General features: G+C 45.1%; 1 protein-coding gene across 12 annotated transcripts in view; it reads left to right on the forward strand.

Moving 5' to 3' along the window:
• The window catches only part of CADPS (calcium dependent secretion activator), a 527,597-nt gene that overhangs the window by 96,310 nt on the left and 409,303 nt on the right, over positions 1-21,984 (forward strand). For all 12 annotated transcript variants that reach the window (XM_038772200.1, XM_038772196.1, XM_038772204.1 and 9 more), the window contains exon 2: positions 16,844-16,957. In XM_038772200.1, the coding sequence (XP_038628128.1) occupies positions 16,844-16,957 (114 nt within the window). The remainder of the gene's footprint in view (positions 1-16,843; positions 16,958-21,984) is intronic.

The raw sequence follows: 21,984 nt of genomic DNA on the forward strand, positions 1-21,984 counted from the left end.
GAAGTACAAATTGGCAACACATAGAGACAGTCCCTACCCAACAGTGGGCTCACAGTCTAAAAGGGGGAGACAGAGAACAGAACCAAACATACCAACAAAATAAAATAGGATAGAAATGTACAAGTAAAATAAATAAATAAATAGAGTAATAAATATACATACATACAACCATATATACATATATACAGGTGCTATGGGGAAGGGAAGGAGGTAAGATGGGGGGATGGAGAGGGGGACGAGGGGGAGAGGAAGGAAGGGGCTCAGTCTGGGAAGGCCTCCTGGAGGAGGTGAGCTCTCAGCAGGGCCTTGAAGGGAGGAAGAGAGCTAGCTTGGCGGAGGGGCAGAGGGAGGGTATTCCAGGCCCAGGGGATGACGTGGGCCGGGGGTCGACGGCGGGACAGGCGAGAACGAGGTACAGTGAGGAGATTAGCGGTGGAGGAGCGGAGGTTGCGGGCTGGGCAGTAGAAGAAGAGAAGGGAGGTGAGGTAGGAGGGGGCGAGGTGATGGAGAGCCTTGAAGCCCAGGGTGAGGAGTTTCTGCCTGATGCGCAGATTGATTGGTAGCCACTGGAGATTTTTGAGGAGGGGAGTAATATGCCCAGAGCGTTTCTGGACAAAGATAATCCGGGCAGCAGCATGAAATATGGATTGAAGTGGAGAGAGACACGAGGATGGGAGATCAGAGAGAAGGCTGGTGCAGTAGTCCAGACGGGATAGGATGAGAGCTTGAATGAGCAGGGTAGCAGTTTGGATGGAGAGGAAAGGGCGGATCTTGGCAATGTTGCGGATCTGAGACCGGCAGGTTTTGGTGACGGCTTGGATGTGAGGGGTGAATGAGAGAGCGGAGTCGAGGATGACACCAAGGTTGCGGGCTTGTGAGACGGGAAGGATAGTAGTGCCGTCAACAGAGATGGGAAAGTCAGGAAGAGGACAAGGTTTGGGAGGGAAGACAAGGAGCTCAGTCTTCGACATGTTGAGCTTTAGGTGGCGGGCGGACATCCAGATGGAGATGTCCTGAAGGCAGGAGGAGATGCGAGCCTGGAGCACTTGGGTTTTCCTCTAAGACTTAATAAAAATAATTTTCACTGATAAGGTCATTATAAAACTCCCTTGAACCTGGGTAGTACAGAATTCTGATTTACTTATTTGGTGTATGCTCTTCTTTGCTTTTCAATTAGAATCCATATTTTCCAGGTCTTTATTTGTTTCTAATTATGCAGATCTCTATTTTATTTTAAAGATTACACTTAAAACCATGCCCTTCTCCACGGCACCTGTATATATGTATATATGTTTGTACATATTTATTACTCTATTTTACTTGTACATATCTATTCTATTTATTTTATTTTGTTAATATGTTTGGTTTTGTTCTCTGTCTCCCCCTTGTAGACTGTGAGCCCATTGTTGGGTAGGGACTGTCTCTATATGTTGCCAACTTGCACTTCCCAAGCACTTAGTACAGTGCTCTGCACACAGTAAGCACTCAATAAATGCGATTGATTGATTAGTAGTATTACTATGGAATTTAAGCACTTACTATGTGCCAGGCTGTTCTAAGCACTGGGGTAGATACAAGATAATTGGGTTGGACACAGTCCCTGTCCCACATGTCAGTCTCAATACCCATTTTACAGATGAGGAAACTGAGGCACAGAGAATTGAAGTCACTTGCCCAAGGTCACATAGCAGACAAGTGGCGGAGGCAGAATTAGAACCCATGGCCTTCTGACTCCCAGGCCCAAGCTCTAGTCACTAGGCCATGCTGCTTCTCCATTGAATGTATAACCTTCCTCATTTACAAATGTCCCCTTGTCTATTTGCTTTTCTACCTTTCTCTCTCTCACTGTCTCCCCTGAGATTATAAGCCTTAGTTAAAGCTCTTCTTATTTCATTTAACCCCTTTGGCAGACTTGACTTCTGTTTTTTGCTGTTTGTCTTTCTTCGTGTGACTCTTCTTTTTTGCCATTTCAGGTAAAAAATAAAGCAAAAAAACCCTTTTCCTTCAAAATATTGCATTTACAGAGGCAAAATGAAGGGGAGAATTGAGGCAATATTCTGGATAACTTGGACCAGAAAACCTTATATTATGTAAAAATTGGAAGGGGGTGGGTGGGTGAATCCAAATTCATAAAGCAGCAGACTGCCTGAATTTACTGATTAACTGAATTAATTCTCTACTTCATTGTCTCTTTGTCCCAATCTTTGGAACAGTCATCCTCTTCTGTTTTTTCCTACTCTGGTCATTTTAAACAAGTTTACATCGATGTTTAGAATAACAATCTCTGAATGCAAATGTATATTATATATATAATATCTATTTTATAGCAGCATGTTGCTCATTAAATGGATTTTCATGAAATGCAAAAAGGCTGGAAAAATAGTGAAATATTAGCAATTTAAAGTAATATTGAGGTTATATATAAACTCACCCTCCTCTCCTGCCCTTGGTTTATGCTGTACATTTACATGTGTGACTTGGTTTTCACTATAGGGCACCCAGTCTCAGTGCTGTAGTTGCAGGGTCAGTCATTCATCACAATTAGGTATTAAGATCCATAATTCACTGGAGATTTAACAGGCTTCATTAGTGAGGTGGACTGGACTGCCAACCCTGGACAAAGTAGCTCTGCTACTCCTCTCTCTCATTTGTAATTATTACCAACTTCGATTTGCCCTTCTTGGAATTCATTATTTTAATTCTGAATTCTAATTAGAATTGACCTTGCAGTCAAGTGTTTTCTATAAATTTCAATGATCTGATTTCACTATTTAGTAAATGAGCTGAGCTTCACAGTTCCCATATTAAGAGGTTCATTAATAATACAAACCCCATAGAGTTTGTAGTTTTTGTTGCACAAAATGCTTCCATATACTTGTGGCCTCTAGATCTCCATTTTCAAGTCCTGTAATTGTCTGGGAAATTACTCCTAGACAATGTTGGGAAATGGGTTTAGGGCATGAGGTTCAAATGAGGGTTCAGTGGAAAGTGTACAGTTCCTGTGCCCTATAGTATAAGACCTGCCTAAAATTTTTTCTGTAGGATGATCATGGAAGGGAATGCATGCTTCTTCCTATAGCAAAAGTAGAAAGCACTTTCCAGAGTAATGGTGTGGCTTTCCCAGAAGGGGCAGGCCTAGTCCTAGCCCTAATCACAGCTCTGACAAGGAGCAGGTTAGGCTAAATCTTGAGACTGTGTGGGGATGTTCGGAAAGGGCAACTGGGAACTCTTTCATCACCTTCACTATCCCACCTGTTCATTATGAAGCCAACACAGCCCCTTCCACCCCCTCCCAGAGACTGAAATATCTGCAAAGGCATTCACAACACAGTGAAGATTGGAGCAGCTGTTATGGGGGAGAAGGTGTTACTTCCCTTCCCATTGTTGTTAGCTGATCTGAAATTCAGCCTCTGATCATTCTGGAGTTGGGTTGGGGATTTGGGCAGGCAGTTCCTGGTGGGGGGAGTAGGGCAGTGGCTGCAGTTTTAATTACTTATTTCTGCCATTGCTGTGCTGTGTGATGGAATCTTCATAGCTGTTGCTCAGAATCCCCCCTCCCCAACTGCCTGACCAAGTTCCTATGCCAGTTTCCATAGAATCCACGTCGGGATTTTAGTTCGGCCAGCGGGAATTAGAACAAGGGCAAAAGCCATTTACACTTGCCTTACCCTGGGGCTCCTCCAAGTGCAAAGGAAGTTTCTGTGAGTAAGCATTTCTGGCTGACTGTGAAGGTTAATCTTTGGTTGAGAGGTACAGGGAAGTGGTGGGGAGTTGGGGAAGGTTCAGGAGAAGCCGAGAGGGCCTCAAGGGGAGTCAGGGGAAGAGGAGGGAAGTAAAATAGGTAGGTAATCTGGGTGGAAACTAGGTATTTCTACTAGATGATACGTTTGAAAATCTTAAGCAAGAAGAACGATGTGTAAGGAGGCAAGTGAAATGGTAAGCACCTCAAAATAAAAGAGAGCAGCAGACTGCTGTTTGGAAGTAAATAAAGAATGGGCTTCTGACCTCAGTGAAGAAATTGCCTTCTTAATCAATGGCTCTGAGAGGCCAGGAGGGACCTTTAGTGGACAGTCTTGCTTAAGGAATAGGTAAGAATTTTGTTCCGTAGAGAACAGAGGAAAATTTGGGGTTTCTGTGAATTTAGGAAGAGATCTCTTTAGTGTTCTGTAATGGAAGATTGACATAGCATGAAATTAATGTTTGGCAATTATGTGGTGAATGTGGGCCGTGTACGTTGTCAAATGAAATGATTTAAGCGAACACTGAACTAGACCTTTTTTTTTAATCAATTATCTGGAGGTCTACTGAAGAAGCATGCATCCTTTACCAGCAGAATGTAAGGCCTGGGAAGGCAGAGATCATGTCTACTAATTCTACCGTATTCTCTCAAGTGCTAGAGCAGTACTCTGAACATTGTATGCACTCAAATACTATAAACTCACATGGCTTCAGAATCCAGTTAATTTAAGATTAAACCTTCCACACTTGTGCCTCAGTTGGTCAGAAAATTATCTGGGTAATGTGAAGCTGTTAGGATGATCTCATAAAAATAATTTTTTTGCTGACCTCCACCTCCCATCAACAATGTACTGGATTCCTAGAAGAGAAGCAGTGTGGCTCAGTGGAAAGAGCACGGGCTTAGGAGTCAGAGGTCATGGGTTCTAATCCCGGCTCTGCCAATTGTCAGCAGTGTGACTTTGGGCAAGTCACTTAACTTCTCTGTGCCTGTTACCTCATCTGTAAAATGGGGATGAAGACTGTGAGCCCCATGTGGGACAACCTGATCACCTTGTAATCTCCCCAGCGCTTAGAACAGTGCTTTGCACATAGTAAGCACTTAATAAATGCCATTATTATTATTAAGAGAACCCCTCCCAAAAGGGAAGGGACCATCACCCTGGTGTAATTACCAATCCATGAAAGAGGTGAAGTGTAAAGAGGTCCACAACAATACAGTTTACTGGCTTGCTTTTACATTGGTGAATGGGCCAATGAATTCAGACTTGCAGAGCAAAGATTATCACCCCCAGATTCCTCTCTTACCCCCTCAAACTCCTTCATGGTTCCTCCACAAAGGTTGGCTTCCTCGCCTGGGATGCCACTCTGTGGTATTACTGAGGTGTTCCTGCATTCCTGGTCAGAAGTCTGTGAAGCCACTGTAGAAAAGTCATGGTCATATCAGCTAGTATGATATGTGTTTGGGGAGATTTTATATTGTCCAGAAAATAGGTGGGGGAGATTTCTCCACCCTATTACTTTTCTTATCCTCTCATCTTTTTGTATTCTGTTTACTATTGATGGCGGCGGTTGTTCCGGATGGCCATCAAGTCGCCAGGCGACTAAAGAATTAGACAGCATGTGACTGCCGAAAGTTTTAATAAAGTTTTATTGGTAAGGCCGAAGACCGAATGGGGGTAACGCACCCGGCGGGCTCATTTCCTTAAGGGAAAAGGCCCCGAGTGCCCAATACAATGGGCTTATATACTGGTGTTGCTGATCACAGTGATTGGTAGTTTTGAAAACAGTGGGGACTGGATTGGTGCAGATTTGTTCCAGATTTGGTGCAGAGCTGGACGGAGTCTATCTCCTTATTTCGTTTGGTTCCTGGACCCAGCCAGTGGGCTGCAGGGTCTAAGGCCCACACCAAATATGGCAACAGAACCGCGTACATTCAAACAATATCTGCAACCTTTCCATGGTGCATGGGTGGGGGGGGGGGGGCATCATCCCCCTCTCAAAGACATACGACCCTTTTTCCTAAGGGGTTGCTGAGGGCCGATGGTCCATCTTCTGGGGTCATATGGGTGTACCTCAAACCGGCCGTGAGCCCGATGGCGAGATGGAGGTGGTGTCACGGTCAGGGTGATTTCTCGTAGAGCCTGTAAGACGGGGGCAGCATCCCCCTCAGGTTCCTCAGTTGACTTCTGTGGGTTGGTGCTCTTCCCTGCGGAGCCGGAGGCTGAGGTCGCCGATTCAGTCACAGGTGTACTGTGAGGGCGTGTTCTCCTGAGGAGAATCAGAAAAATCTGGGACAAGAGGTGTCCTCGGTTTTGGTGTGGGCTGCCTGTCGAGCAACTGAGTCCACCAAATGATTTCCCTTGATTATTTCTGTATTCCCCTTTTGGTGTCCCTGCGAATTACAGCCACTTCCCGGGGTTCCCAAACTGCTGCGAGTAGCTGGAGGATTTCCTCTGATAGGGGTGCCTTGGGCAGTAAGGAGACCTTGCTCTTTCCAAATAGTGCCATGAGCATGTAAGACATGGAAGCCATATTTGGAGTCAGTAAATATGTTAAGACACATCCCCTTCCCCACTTCCATAGCTTGAGATAGGGCTACTAGTTCTGTTTTCTGCTCAGAGGTCCCTGGAGGGAGGGGCCGTGCCTCGATGACCTTGTGGAGGCTCACTACCGTGTACCCTGCATATCGGACTCCCTGGTCCATGTAACTGGACCCATCCGTGAACCAGTTAGCACCCACGTTTTCAAGGTCCCTAAGGTCTGGTCTGCTAGTGTAACTCTCGTCAATTTCGTTTAGACAATCATGAACTGGGGCTGTCCAGTCCCCTTCCCCATCTTCTGGGAGAGGGAGAAGGGTTGCTGGGTTCAGAGAGTTACAGGTCTTTAAGATAACCTCAGGGGTGTCAAGAAGGAGGGCCTGGTTTTGCAGCAAGCGGCCTCCCGTGAGCCAACACTCACCTCTATTTCCTAGCACTGCTAGGACTCGGTGTGGAGTATAGACGGTAAGGGTTTAGACCAAAGTCAGGTTTCTGCTCTCCTGTACTGCTACAGCAGTGGCTGCTACCGCATGGAGACATGCTGGCCAACCAGAGGCGACACTGTCCAACCACTTGGAAAAATACACTACTGCCCAAAAGTCTGACCCCAAGGATTGACCTAGAACCGCAGCACAGTGGTGTCACTGCTCATCTACATATAAGGCAAAGGGTTTGGCTAAGTCAGGCAAGGCTAAGGCTGGGGCCGAGGAAAGTTTCCGTTTGAGAGTTCGAAATGCGTCCATCTGTTCACCACCCCACTCCAGTGGCTCGTCCCCTGGCCGAGCAAGGGCATCATACAGAGGCTTGGCCAGGATCCCGTAGTTTGGAATCCAGATGCGGCAGAAATTGGTCATTCCTAAATAGGCATGCAACTGGCGCTTGGTCTGGGGAGCTGGTCTTTTCTCTCTGGGCTTAGGGTCTTCCCTAAAGGGCTTAATACATGACCCAGATATCGAACCTCTTGTTTGCAGGCCTGTAATTTCGAAGGGGAGACTCGGTACCCACAACAGGCCAGGTGGTTAAATGTCCGGACAATGTCCTCCTTCGTGCCCTCCTCAGTCAGGCTGCAAATGAGATCATCCACGTATTGAATGAGGGTGCTCTCACGTAATTCAAGGTCATGGAGATCTCGGCCCAAGCATTCCCCAAAAAGGTGAGGGCTATCCCGGAATCCTTGCAGAAGGACCGTCCAGGTGTACTGATGTCCCGGCTTTTCCCTTGGTCCGGTCCACTCAAAAGCGAAAATATACTGGGACCCTTTACTCAAGGGGTTACAAAAGAAGGCATCCTTCAAATCTATTACCGAGAACCTGTTAGTATCCCCCGGTACCTGTGCAAGGAGAGTGTATGGGTTCGCGACTACTGGGTGTATAGGGATTGTAGCTGCATTCACCCTCCGCAGGTCCTGGACAAAGTGATAGGTCCCATCTGGTTTCTTTACCGGGAGGACAGGGGTGTTGCAAGGGGAATGGCATGGCACAAGTAACCCGTGCTCAAGAAATCGCTCGATAATTGGTTGGATCCCTGCCTGTGCCTCTGTTGGGAGTGCATACTGGCGTTGGTGTGGAAAATTGGAGGGATCCTTTAGGCGCACCTCGACTGGGATTACATTAATGGCTCGGCGCGGGAGACCTTTATCCCCAACGAGGGGGTCAACTTTTTCCACAAGGTACTCAGGTAAGTCCACCCTATTGGCTGTGGCAATGAGGATGCCAACTGGATGGACCAATGAAAAGAACGATCCCAACTTGGTCATGATATCCCTCCCCAGTAAGGGTCTGGGGGTGGAGGGAATAATAAGGAATCTATGTTCAAACAATTCCTGCTGGTGTAGACATGGTAGGGGGTCAGTTTGGCGACAAGATTTTGAGATGCTGTCGATCCCCACCACCCTTACACCAGATGGATGGGTAGGACCGCGAAAACTGGGAAGGACAGAATAGGTGGCCCCCGTATCAATAAGAAAATTTATAATCTTACCGGACACTTCCACGCTCACCCTGGGTTTGGCCATGGAGATGGTTCCTGTGGTGGCCTGGCTGTTCCCTGGGCCCCATCAGTCCCGACTCTTAGACATGCCAACAGCCGAGAACTGGCCAGCCTCCAGGTTGGCGCTTGCCTCCAGTAGTGGGCAGTCCTGCTTCCAGTGCCCGCGTCTCCGGCAGAGGGGGCATGGTCCAGGTGGCTGGTGGCTGTGACCAGGCCTCCGTGCCTGGGGGCACTCCCGAGCCCAATGGCCAGTCTGGTGGCACACAAAACAGGGCTTCCTGGACCCTGGGCCGCGGACAAGCATCGTGGCCACGTCGGGTGACCTTCCAGGGTGAGACTGACCCTTCATCAGGGCCGCCACAAGTACCTGGGCCTGCTCTCTGCCCTTCACTTTGGCTCTATGGTCCCTCTCATCCCGGGCTGCCTGGTCACGGTTGTTAAAATCTCTAAAGGCAGCCTCTATCAACTGATTCGTGGGAGTTTGTGGCCCCAACTGCTCCTTCTGTAATTTTCGGTGGATATCTTCAGCTGATTGATTAATAAAATGCATATTCAGAATGACACTTCCCTCTACCGAGTCGGGATCAAGCTGGGTGTACGTTCGAATTGCCTCCGCCAGTCTGAGTCTAAACATAGCGGGGTTCTCAGTAGAGTCCTGGGTCACAGCTCGGACCTGATCATAGTTAACTTGCTTCCTAATTCCTTTCTCCATGCCTGCCAGCAGGCATGTAATCATATGATTCCGGCGCTGTCTATCAGTACTGTCTCCCTGATAATTCCAATCTGGTTTGGACCGAGGGACAGCTATCGCTCCCAGTAGGTGCCTCCCATGACTGTTCACAGCAGCTTCATCCCCCACCCTTTCAGCATAATCCCACACTACTCTCTTTCCCTCTACGGTCAGGCAGGAGGAAAGCAACAGATTAAGATCTTCCCATGACAGGTCGTACTGCAAAGTCAGGCTCCGGAATTCGTCCTGAAAGCACGCAGGGTCTGCAGAATATTGTCCCAATTTCCATTTTGCCATTTCCAATTCGCTCAAAGAGAAGGGAGCCTGTACCCGCAATATCTTTCCTCTCTCCCCTGCAACCTCCCTCAAGGGGAGTATCCTTTCCCCTCCTTCCGGAGGGGCGTAGTAGGTGCCTCCCCGGGTGCTGGAAGGGCTTATGGCCCATGAGGAGGTGGACTGGTATGGAGGAGGACATAACAAAGGGTTGGGCCCTGTAGTGGTGGTGTTTCCCATCCCCTCAGGGGATTGAGGGGGTGCCAAAGGTACCTGAGATTCCAAGCCAGAGGGAGGGGGAAAGCCCTCCTCCTGGGGTCCCCTGCAGAGGAGAGGATCATCCAGTATATCTGAGGAATCTGGACCTTAGGGCTGGACCCCCTGGAGGGGCCCAGGAAAAACACTTGGCAGTTTTTTCCTTCAGGGCTTTGGGACAAAGCCATAAAAGCTTGGACATACGGGATTTCTGACCATTTCTCTAACCACCTGCAATATAAGTCCAGCTGGAGAATAGTATTATAACTTACGGACCCATATTCAGGCCAGACCTCCTGATCCTCTAATTTATACTGGGGCCATTTTGTGGTGCATAAGAAAGTCAGTTGCTGGCATTTTAAATCGGCCAAACCAAATTTGTCCTTATTCTTGGTGTTCAGCAGGCAACCCAATGGGGAGTCGCCTGGAATTGAGGAGACTTGTCCCGTAACGGGTGAAAAACGTTCCTCTTTTGGGGTTCTGGAAAAAATTTGTCCCATAATGGGCGGAAAACATTCCTTTTTTGAGGTTCTGTGTCTGTTTCAGGTTATGACCGACCCAGTCGGCCTTCCTTCCCCCCTAGTGAACCTGGGGACTAGAGGGTGCCTCCGCGAGAGCAGACAAGAACAATTCCGGTTCTGTGTCTGTCTCAGGCTATGTCCAAGCGCCTCATGGTGTCCCACTGGCGCTGAAATACCCGGACCGTCTCCTGATGAGAGGTCCTTTTCCCAGACCGACCCAGTCGGTCCTTCCTTCCCCCCAGTGTACCCGGGAACTAGGGGGTGCCTCCCCAAGAACAGACAAGAACAATTCAAAAAAAAAGAACTCACCATTCTGATGGCTTCAGGCTGTGCTGTGGTCAGCCAGGACGGTGGCAGTCACATGTACTGGATCTCCCCTTACGGGCCACCAAAATGATGGCGGCGGTTGTTCCGGATGGCCACCAAGTTGCCGGGCGACTAAAGAATTAGACAGCATGTGACTGACTGAACTCCTTGTCTTCCCTCCCAAAGCCTGCCCTCTCCCTGACTTTCCCATCTCTGTTGACGGCACTACCATCCTTCCCGTCTCACAAGCCCGCAACCTTGGTGTCATCCTCGACTCCGCTCTCTCATTCACCACTCACATCCAAGCCGTCACCAAAACCTGCCGGTCTTAGCTCCGCAACATTGCCAAGATCCGCCCTTTCCTCTCCATCCAAACCACTACCCTGCTCGTTCAAGCTCTCATCCTATCCCGTCTGGACTACTGTACCAGCCTTCTCTCTGATCTCCCATCCAAGTGTCTCTCCCCACTTCAATCCATACTTCATGCAGCTGCCCGGATTGTCTTTGTCCAGAAACGCTCTGGGCATGTTACTCCCCTCCTCAAAAATCTCCAGTGGCTACCAATCAATCTGCGCATCAGGCAGAAACTCCTCACCCTCGGCTTCAAGGCTCTCCATCACCTCGCCCCCTCCTACCTCACCTCCCTTCTCTCCTTCTACAGCCCACCCCGTACCCTCCGCTCCCCTGCCGCTAATCTCCTCACCGTGCCTCGTTCTCGCCTGTCCCGCCATCGACCCCCGGCCCACATCATCCCCCAGGCCTGGAATGCTCTCCCTCTGTCCATCCTCCAAGCTAGCTCTCTTCCTCCCTTCAAGGCCCTACTGAGAGCTCACCTCCTCCAGGAGGCCTTCCCAGACTGAGCACCCTCCTTCCTCTCCCCCTTGTCCCCCTCTCCATCCCCCTCATCTTACCTCCTTCCCTTCCCCTCATCTTACCTCCTTCCCTTCCCCACAGCACCTGTATATATGTTTGCACATATTTATTACTCTATTTTACTTGTACATATCTATTCTATTTATTTCATTTTGTTAGTATGTTTGGTTTTGTTCTCTGTCTCCCCCTTTTAGACTGTGAGCCCACTGTTGGGTAGGGACTGTCTCTATATGTTGCCAACTTGTACTTCCCAAGCGCTTAGTACAGTGCTCTGCACACAGTAAGCGCTCAATAAATACGATTTGATTGATTGATTGATTGATGTGACTGCCGAAAGTTTTAATAAAGTTTTGTTGGTAAGGCCAAAGACCGAATAGGGTGTAAGGCACCCGGTGGGCTCATTTTCTTAAGGGAAAAGGCCCCGAGTGCCCAATACAATGGGCTTATATACTGGTGTTGCTGATCACAGTGATTGGTAGCTTTGAAAACAGTGGGGACTGGATTGGTACAGATTTGTTCCAGATTTGGTGCAGAGCTGGACGGAGTCTATCATCTTATTTGGTTTGGTTCCTGGACCCAGCCAGTGGGCTGCAGGGTCTAAGGCCCATACCAAATATGGCAACAGAACTGCGTACATTCAAACAATATCTGCAACCTTTCCATGGTGCATGAGGGGGGGGGCCCATCACTATCGTGCTGCTAGTGGTACTTGCCCTGCTCCCATAATTCTACTTTTTGTAGTACTGGCTGTAACTGCCCACCACAACCTTTCTTGCTGCTCCTTCCAGTATTCCCCCATAAATACTGTTTGAATATTCCAACATCAACCTCATGGCAACCCCTCCCCCAGCCTCACTCCTATCCCCCATAACAAACTTTATGGAAATTGCCATCTTAATCTCTCTTGAGTTCAAGTAAGGTGCCATGTGCCCCAAAAGAGTTTGCCTCCTTCGAAGAAACCTAAATTAATATTGTTTTCCAAACAGACTTTGCTTGTCCAGGTCATTTAAAGTTGCTCCCAACATATGTGCTTTTCATTGAATATTTTTGTCTCAGAATGGTCAAAATAAGTTGAAATAACTTCAAAGGTAGCCATTTTCTAGTATACTTGTTCTAAATTTTTGTAACTATGATCTTGAATTGGGACAACCTCTATGCACTTTGTGTGGCCTAGTGGAAAAAGCATGGGCCTGGAAATCAAGAAACATGCATTTTAATTCCATCTCTGCCACAGGCCTGCTAGGTATTCACTTGATAAATTCCACAATTATTAATTAGAGCACTTCAGGGCCACCTCAGTTCCAGTCTGTCCCAGCCCTGTCTCAGTCCAAGCTTCATTCAGCCCCAGCCTGAAGTCTCCAGGACCTGGCCCAGTCAATAAGTCAGTGCTATTGAGTGCTTACTGTGTGCTGAGCACCTGATAGAATACAGTTCGATTGGTAGGTATGTTTCCTGCCCACAAAGGGCTTGCAGTCTAGAGGGGGAGACACGCATTAAAATTATAGCTAAGTACATACGTGCAGTGGGACTGAGGGTAAGTTGACTAGAGAAGCACCATGGTCTTGTGGAAAGATCCAGAGCCTGGGAGTTATAGGACTTGAGTTCTAACTCAGTCTTCACCATGTACCTAATGTGTGACCTTGGGAAAGTCACTTTACTTCTCTGTGCCTCAGGTCTCTCATCTGCAAAATGGGAATTCAATACCTGTTTTCCCTTCTACTGAATCTGTGAGCCCCATGTGAGACCTGATTATCTTGTATCTACCCCAGTACTCAGTATAGAGCTTGGCACATAGTAAGTGCCCTTTTATGGTATTTGTTGAGTGCTTACTGTGTCCCAGGCACTATGCTAAGTTCTGAGGTAGACACAAGCTAATCAGAGTGGACACAGTCTATGCCCCACGTGGGGCTCACATTACTAATCCCCATTTTACAGTTAAGTGAGACACAGAGAAGTGACTTGTCTAAGGTCCCACAGCGGAAAAGTGGCAGAGCTGGGGTGAGAACCCAGGTCCTGACTCCCAGGCCCACGCTCTTTCCACGAGGCCATGCTGTTCCCTTAGTGCTTAAAAAATACTGAAATAATTATCATATGCTTAAAGGGTACAGATCCAAGTGCATAGGTGATGCAGAAGGGAGCGAGAATAGGGGAAATGAGGGCTTAGGGAAAGCCTCTTGGAGGAGATGTGATTTTAATAAGGCTTTAGAGGTAGGGAGAGTGGTGGTCTGTCTATTTGAAGATAAAGGGAGTTCCAAGCCAGAGGACATCTGAAGCAGAAGCATCATACAGTGCCTCAGAATTTTCTTATCCAGACATCTCCAGTTCTATTTTCCTCTTATCCAAAAGAACTGACTTGGCTTTTCCTGGTTCTCCTCATTGGTGATGACTTCCCAAGTGCCTAGTACAGTGCCCTGCACACAGTAAGCACTCAGTAAATATGATTGAATGAAGGAATGAATATTGGGCAAGAAAACAACTCTGTGCCTGTTTCCTCAACTATAAAATGGGAATTCAATACATTACTTAAACTGTGAATCCCAAATGGGACAGGGACTCCGTCTGAACTAATTAACTTGTATCTACCCCTGCTCTCAGGACAGTGCTTGACACATTGTAAGTGCTTAACAAATACTCTAATTATTATTGTTGTTGTTCTTGTAATTACATAGTTATACATTCACCTGTGAGCCAGTCTTTTTAAGAGGCAAATTGCTAATTGTTTTTGTAAAATTATTAGCCATCTAAGGCACTATTATTAAATAATTTTCAGATAGCAGATTTAGTGCTATCTGGAGATGTACATGATCAATGTCTATTCAACTCAACTTGTACTTCCCAAGTGCTTAGTACTGTGCTCTGTACACAGTAAGCGCTCAATAAATACAATTGAATGAATGAATGAATGAATGACTTTGTCTCCTAATGGGAGCAGGATCCAACTCCTTATATGGCCAAAGGCAGTCCCAATCTCTCTTCCAAGAGTGGCCTGTATGTCTGAATTAATTCCCAGAACCCCTGGGACAATTTAATATGTATGACCACAAATAACATGGGTTAATGCAGATGAAGGCATGTGCCATGGTAAAGAAATAGTGGTGGTGCTTAGCAATCAATAATATTTATTGAATGCTTACTGTGTGAAGAGCACTGCACTAAGCACTTGGGAGAGTAGACAAGAACACCGAAAGGGGAATATCAAGCATAGTTTATGCTGCAATACCTCAGTCCTCAGAGACCCGAGGTGGGTGTAGAGGGTGAATCTGAACTCATATATATATATGAACTCATATATATATATATATATATATATATATATATATATATATATATTCATTTTATTTTGGTTGGGTTCTTAGCCATTTTGGCCCAAGGAGAGTAATGTGAACCTCTGAAAATTTTACTTGGGACCTTAATCTGCATTCTTGATTCTTTATAACCTCTTTTCAAATTTGAATACATGCAGCTAGTAGTCTGAATGAAGAGAGTGCATGTTTCAGCGACGAGAGACCAAGATTATGTTGAAAATCACATACTGTATTGCTTATACCCCAGTCAGCAATCTTAAATAGTTTCATTCTAATAGGATGCTAAGTGAAAGAACACAAAATAATGATAATAATAATGATAGTGATAGTTCAGTGTTAAGTGACTTTTTACAAGTAAATGCTAGGGTAAATACAAGATCAATCAGTTTGGACATAGTCCTTGTCTCACCTGGGGTTCACAGTTTGAGTAGGAGAGAGACAGGGTATTGAATCTCATCTTACAGATGAAGAAACTGAGACACAGAGACATTACGTGACTTGCCTCAGGCCATTCAGCAGGTAAATGGCAGAACCAGGACCAGAACCCAGGTTCTCTGACTTACAAGTCCATGATAACTTCTGCTAGTATACTGGAAAACAGTGTTTAAAAACACAACATATATAGTTACATAATCAGATAGCAATGTGAATAAGTACTAATAATTTTTTTGATTTTTAAAAAAATGTGTCTATGTAAAATGCAGTATGTAGTATTCAAAGTTATCTTTCACATCCAAGTCACCAAAAAGGCACCTTACCCTAAAACCCCTCTAGGCTAAATTGCCATCATCATTTAATAACAAATTGAAGTGGGTTTTAATTACTTATCAAGTCAGTCACACTACCCCAGTTGAAAGGGAAGAGAAGGGCTTGAGCCAAGTTGCATTATCTTGACTGATGCCAACATTAAACTTTAGTAGCACAATTGCTCTTGTAAAAGAATTTAATGGGGGATGGCTGTATTTAGAGAGCAATAATAATAATAATTCTTATTCTTCAATCTCCAAAGCCTGTGCCCTTAATATGCCACCCTACCTCTTGAAGAGCAATTTTGATATTTCCAAAGTATTTTGACATTACGTGTCTCATAGTTTCCCTTGTGAGACAGGAAGAGATAGATATAATGCTTATGCTAGAAATGAAGACACCAAGGTGTATAAAGTTTAAGCAACTTGTCAGATTACATAGCTGAAAAGGGCAGAAATTGGTCAAGAACACAGGTCTCCTGATTCCTAGTACTGTGCTCTTTTTATTTAGCCACTCTGCCACTTAAGATCTGAGACAATCCCTGGTTCCAAGTTTCTGCAGAGTCTTATGAAACTTTGCACGTAGTTATCTGAGGATATGCTGAAAAATCCTTCCTTAGCCTCAATCAATCAATCACTGGCATTTATTGAGCATTTAATATATGGAGAATACAGTAAAATAGAGTTGGTAGGCACTATCCCTGCCCCCAAGGAGTTTATAGTCTAGAGGGAGACAGACATTGAAACAAATTAAAGCTAGGGGAAATTCCAGGGTGGGACTGAGGGTGGGGTGAGTATCCAGTGCTTAAAGGGTACAAATCCAAGTACATATTTACACAGAAGGAAGAGCTAATAGAGGAAATGAGTATTTAATTGGAGAAGGCATCTTGGAGGAGGTGTGATTTTTTTTTCTTTTTGAGTGGTCTTGAAGATAGAGTGGTGGTCTGTCTTTTGGATATGAGGGTGGAGAGGGTTCCAGACCAGAGGAAGGAAGTGGACAAGTGGACAAGATCAAGGTATTAGTAAATAGTAGGTAGGCATTAGAGGAGTCAAATGTGTGGGCTGGGTTGTAGTAGAAGATTAGTGTGATAAGGTAATAATTATGATATTTGTTAAATGCTTGCTATGTATCAAGCACTGGTCTAAGCACCGGGGTAAATACAAGTTAATCATGTCAGACACGGTCTCTGTGCCACATGGGGCTCACAGTCTGAGTAGGTGAGAGAACAGGTAAAGTGGGAGGGGAAAAGCTGATTGAATGCTATAAAGCATATGGTAAGTAGTTTCTGTTAGATGTGGAGGTAGATGGGCAACCACTGGAAGTTCTTGAGAAGTGGGGAAACATGGACTAAACATTTTAGAAAAATGATCTAGGCAGCAGGGTGAAGTATAGACTGAAGAGGGGAGAGGAAGGGAGGTCAGCAAAGGGGCTGTCACAGTAATCAAGATGGGGAATGATAAGTACTCAGATCAGTGTGGCAGTGGTTTGGATGGAGAGGAAAGCTTTATTCATGCTCATATACTGAAAGGTCTAATTATTATACTTCTTTCTTTTAAATTTGTTTTACAGATAAGCAAACAGCAACTACAAACAGTGAAGGATCGTTTCCAAGCATTTCTCAACGGAGAGACCCAGATTGTGGCCGATGAAGCATTTATGAATGCTGTCCAGAGTTACTATGAGGTAAGATTTTGACAATCTGAGGTATGCACAGCCTAAGCCACAGTTCCTGTTTCAATCAAAGGTATTATTCATTTTTATAAGAAAGACTCTTCCAAGAGCATTAGATTTGGAAGTGAGCACAGTGGAAATTAACAAAAATAATAGGAATAAAAATGGTAATTTCCAATCAACTTTCCAAAAAAATTGAATAAAATGATGATTTGCTGTAAGCATAAAGACTTGGAGAATTTCCCAAATAGAATTTATCATATAGAAATGTGTACACTTTGAGACCTCCATTATGGATCAAACCCTTTTTCCCCTGACGCCCCCCCATTTCTTGCCCAGTGGCCAAATACTCTATTAAGAAAATCGAAACCTTCAGGCATGATCTCCCTAAAATCTCCCCTGCTCTGCTCCAGTCCTTCCCTCCTGCTGCCCCTTCTTCAACTCTACCATCTTCCTAGCATTGTCTCGAGGAAATCTCCTGCCTCCACTCAAAATCCACCCCGTCCACTTGTGCTTATGACCCTATCTCTTCATGCCTTATCAAAATGCATGTCCCCTCCCTTCTTCTCTTTCTGCCATCTTCAATTGTTCACTGACCAATGGCTTCTTCTCCGCTGTGTTCAAACGTGCTCATGTCTCCCCATCCTAAAACAATCCTCCTTTGACCCCACGGCTCCCTTCTAGCATTCCTTTCCAAAATCCTTGAGCGAGTTGTCTACACCCACTACCTCACTTCCTCTCCTCCACTTCTTTGCTTGATCCTCTCCAGTCTGGCTTCTCCCCACTTCATGCCACCAAAACAGCCTTCTGAAAGGTCACCAATGATCTCCTTCCTGCAAAATCCAATGGCCTCTAGTCCATCGTAATCCTCCTCAACCTCTTAGCTGCCTTCAACACTTGGACCACTCCCTTCTCCTGGAAACACTATTTAACCTTGGCTACACTGACACTGTCCTGTCCTGGTTCTCCTCCAATCCCTCTGGCTGCTCATTCTCAGTCTTTTTTTGTGGGCTCCTCCTCTGCCTCACACCCTTTAACTCCAGGAGTCCCTCAAGGCTCAGTTCTGGGTCCCCTTCTATTGTCAATCCATACCCACTCCCTCAGAGAACTCATTTGTTCCCGTTGATTCAAATACCATCTGTATGCAGAGAGGAGAATCTCTGCTGCTCAACGGTTCTCCCAACTAGTGCTGGATGAAGCCCTAGTAGTAATAAACTTGTTTCTGACTTACCCTTTTAAGTACAATGCAGAGTTCATGAAGATTTTCTTCCACAGACCCCATGACCTTTTGACTCCCAGGCCCATCCACTACACCATGATGAGGAGGAACTGGAGCCTAGTGGATATTATTTATTCATATTAGTGTCTCTCTCCCCATCTAGACTGCAAACTCATTATGGGCAAGGAATGTGTCTGCCAATTTCTCTTTTAGTCTCCCAAGCACTTAGAACAGTGGTCTGCACATAGTAAGTGCTCAGTAAATACCATTGATTGATTGCAGATGTTTCCCAAATCTACATCTTCAGCCCTGATCTCTCTCCTTCTCTGCCGTCTCATATTTCCTCCTTCAGGGCATCAGGACATCTCTACTTGGATGTCCCACTGACTCCTCAAATTTAATTTGTCCAAAACAGAACTCCTCATATTTCCACTCAAACCCTGTCCTCCCCCTACTTCCCCATCACTGTAGGACAGCACCACCATCCTCCTTGTCTCATAAACCCATAATCCTGATGTTATCTTCAACTCATTTCTCTCATTCAACCCACATATTCAATCTGTCATCAAATTCTGTCAATTCAACCTTCACAACATTGCTAAATCTGCCCTTACCTCTCCTTCCAAACTGCAACCATGTTAGTCCAAACACTTACCCTATCCTGCTTGGACTACTGCATCAGCCTCCTTGCTGACTGTCTCCCTGCCTCCTGTCTCGCCACTTTAGGCCACACTTCACTCTACTGCCCAGATCATTTTTCTACAAAACCATTTAGTCAAAATATTCTCCATTCCTCAAGAACCTCCAGTGGTTGCCCATCTACCTCTGCATCAAACAGAATCTCCTTAGCATAGGCTTTAAATCACTCAATCATATTGTTCCCTTCTATTTCACCTCCTTGATTTCCCAGCCCACGCACTTTGCTCTTCTATTGCCAACCTACACACTGTACTTCAATCTCATCTATTTTGCTGTTGATCCCTCGTCTGTGTCCTGCCTCTGGCCTGGAATTCCCTCCCTCTTCATATCTGACAGACATTCACTTTCCCCACCTTCAAAGCCTTATTAAAAACACATCTCTTTCTATGAAAGCAGCTTGGCCTAGTGAAAAGAACACAAGTCTGGGAGTCAGAGGACGTGGGTGCTAATCCCAGCTCTGCCAATTGCTTGCTCTGTGACCTGGGGCAAGTCACTTGTCTGTGCTTCAGTTCTCTTGTTCTCCCTCCTTCTTGGACTGTGAGCCCAATGTGGGACAGGACTATATCCAACCTAATTGGCTTTTCTCTACCCCACCACTTAGAACAGTGTTTGACACATAGTAAGTGCTTAACAGATATCATTTTAAAGAGAACTTCACAACTAAACCCTCATTTCCTCTTTTCCTGCATCCTTCTGCATCGCCCTTGCAGTAGGATTTGCACTGTTTATTCACCCCCCCAGCCACGTAACACATACTTACATATCTGTAATTTAATTTATTCATATTAATGTCTCTCTCTCCCTCTAGACTGTAAACTCATTGTGGGCAGAGAGCATGTCTATCAACTGTAGACGTGTACCAACTGTACTCTCCCAAGTGCTTAGCAGAGTGCTCTGCAAACAGTAAGCACTTAATAAATACATTTGATTGATTGCATGGATTATTGGTCATCAAGTTTCTAATATATCACTCAGTCTTAGTTTTATTGTTTTAGTCATTATATTAACTTTATTAGCTGCAGCACATTAAATGGTTCCTCATATTGATCCTAGTAGCCAATGAGGAAACCATATACATACCTCTTCCTTCTGAGTTATTTTTCACCCTCTGTCCAATGGTTGTGAAAAGACAAAGTAAGAAAGGGATGATGAGAGGATCATTTATCCTCAGTCAGTGGGCTAGTGATGAATTTGTACGATCGGCAAATAAAACATTAGAGTCACCCACAGTGTTACAAGCAACTCTTTGGTCCCCCTCTTTAACCATATCCAATTCACCTTCGTTTTTAAAGATGGCATCACAGATGGCAGATCATTAGTGTATGTACAGATGTGGCTGGACAGACCAATTCCTGACCAACAATTCCTTCCGCACTGGCACAAAAGTACTGTACTAAGCACTTGGGAGAATACATTACAGTGGAGTAGGTAGATATGACTCCTGCCCACAAGGAGCTGTATTTGCTTTTTAATATAATTTTACTTTTCTTAGTTTTAATAAAGAGTGTAAATTCTCTTTGGGAAACCAGTTCAGGTAGAAAAGATTAATTTAAGCGGGATACATTTGAGTTAAAAATTCCTTTTCAATTCTATCAATGAATAGGAATGCAACACAATAAAGAAGTCACATGAGATGAGAAGCATGTACCCAGGAGTGCCTCTGTTTGGAGAATCATTCATGAATCATTGGTTCATTCTTATAAATTCCCAGATTATTAATCTTAAACTCATCTGACTAAGTAAATTGAAGGAAAGTACTATTTATGTCTATTTAATTTGGAAATTAATAGTCACCAAAGTGCTGGTATTTGGAAATAATTATTATATCTACAGTAATGCACATGTTTCCCTGTAATGGTTGTGTTTTTTGAAGCAACTGCCTTTTCACCCTAGTAGATGACCATGTACTGAGAACTAGATACATATTCAATGCTAATATATGGAACATAAATTAGTAATCTGGGCAAAGTGATATGCAAGATTTGGTGAGCCTGGAGAATTCCATTTCAAAAGGAGTTCAGTCCTTCAGAGAAATTCACTTAAGGGAAATGGGTTTGCTTGAGTTTGATTACACTAGATTGCCAGCACTTTAGAGAAGAAAAAAATGACCCTAAGTGGAAAAAATAACTTCCCATAAGTGCTCTACATCCAAAGACACAATTCAGCACAAACCGCAATAAGGAAAGCAAACTTGGTGGAGGCTGGTCATTTGAGGTTGATGTTCCATCTGAAACAGATAAGATTGTCTAGTAGTAGAGCATTTTCTCAATCTATACACAGAGCCTATAATATGAAAAATGACCAGATCTCCTCCTTCCTCCATGACAGACCCAGATTCATTTTCCACTCCTTTCTTCTAGCACTTGCTAATGCTGGGTATCAGACTTAACCTCCTGGGGTATGCCTCCTACTTTGGTCCAGTGTGGCAAATTGCTCTCCTCAGATTGGGTGAAGGAAAAGCTACCATACCCCACTGAAGAGAACCAAAAATGGTACAAAGGGTGACACCAATGAATAGTAATGACAGAATGACAAATCCTTCACGGCACCATGGCCTGGGTTTGGGGAAACCTACTAGCTCCTGAATTCAGTGAAAACCATCTAGTTGAAGAAAATAGAGCATATTTGTGCTTTCAATCAATCAATCCATTCATTCATTCAATTGTATTTATTGAGCACTTACTGTGTGCAGAGCACTGTACTAAGCGCTTGGGAAGTACAAGTTGGCAACATATAGAGATGGTCCCTACCCAACAGTGGGCTCACAGTCTAGAAGGGGGAGACAGAGAACAAAACAAAACATATTAACAAAATAAAATAAATAGAATAGATATGTACAAGTAAAATGAATAGAGTAATAAATACGTACAAACATATATACATATATACAGGTGCTGTGGGGAAGGGAAGGAGGTAAGGCGGGGGGAATGGAGAGGGGAAGGGGGGGAGAGGAAAGGGGGGCTCAGTCTGGGAAGGCCTCCTGGAGGAGGTGAGCTCTCAGTAGGGGCCTTGAAGGGAGGAAGAGAGCTAGCTTGGTAGATGTGGGGAGGGAGGGCATTCCAGGCCAGGGGGATGACGTGGGCTGGGGGTCGACGGTGGGACAGGCGAGAATGAGGCATGG

This window comes from Tachyglossus aculeatus, chromosome X1 (assembly GCF_015852505.1).
Source record: "Tachyglossus aculeatus isolate mTacAcu1 chromosome X1, mTacAcu1.pri, whole genome shotgun sequence".
NCBI classification, from domain to species: Eukaryota; Metazoa; Chordata; class Mammalia; order Monotremata; family Tachyglossidae; genus Tachyglossus; species Tachyglossus aculeatus.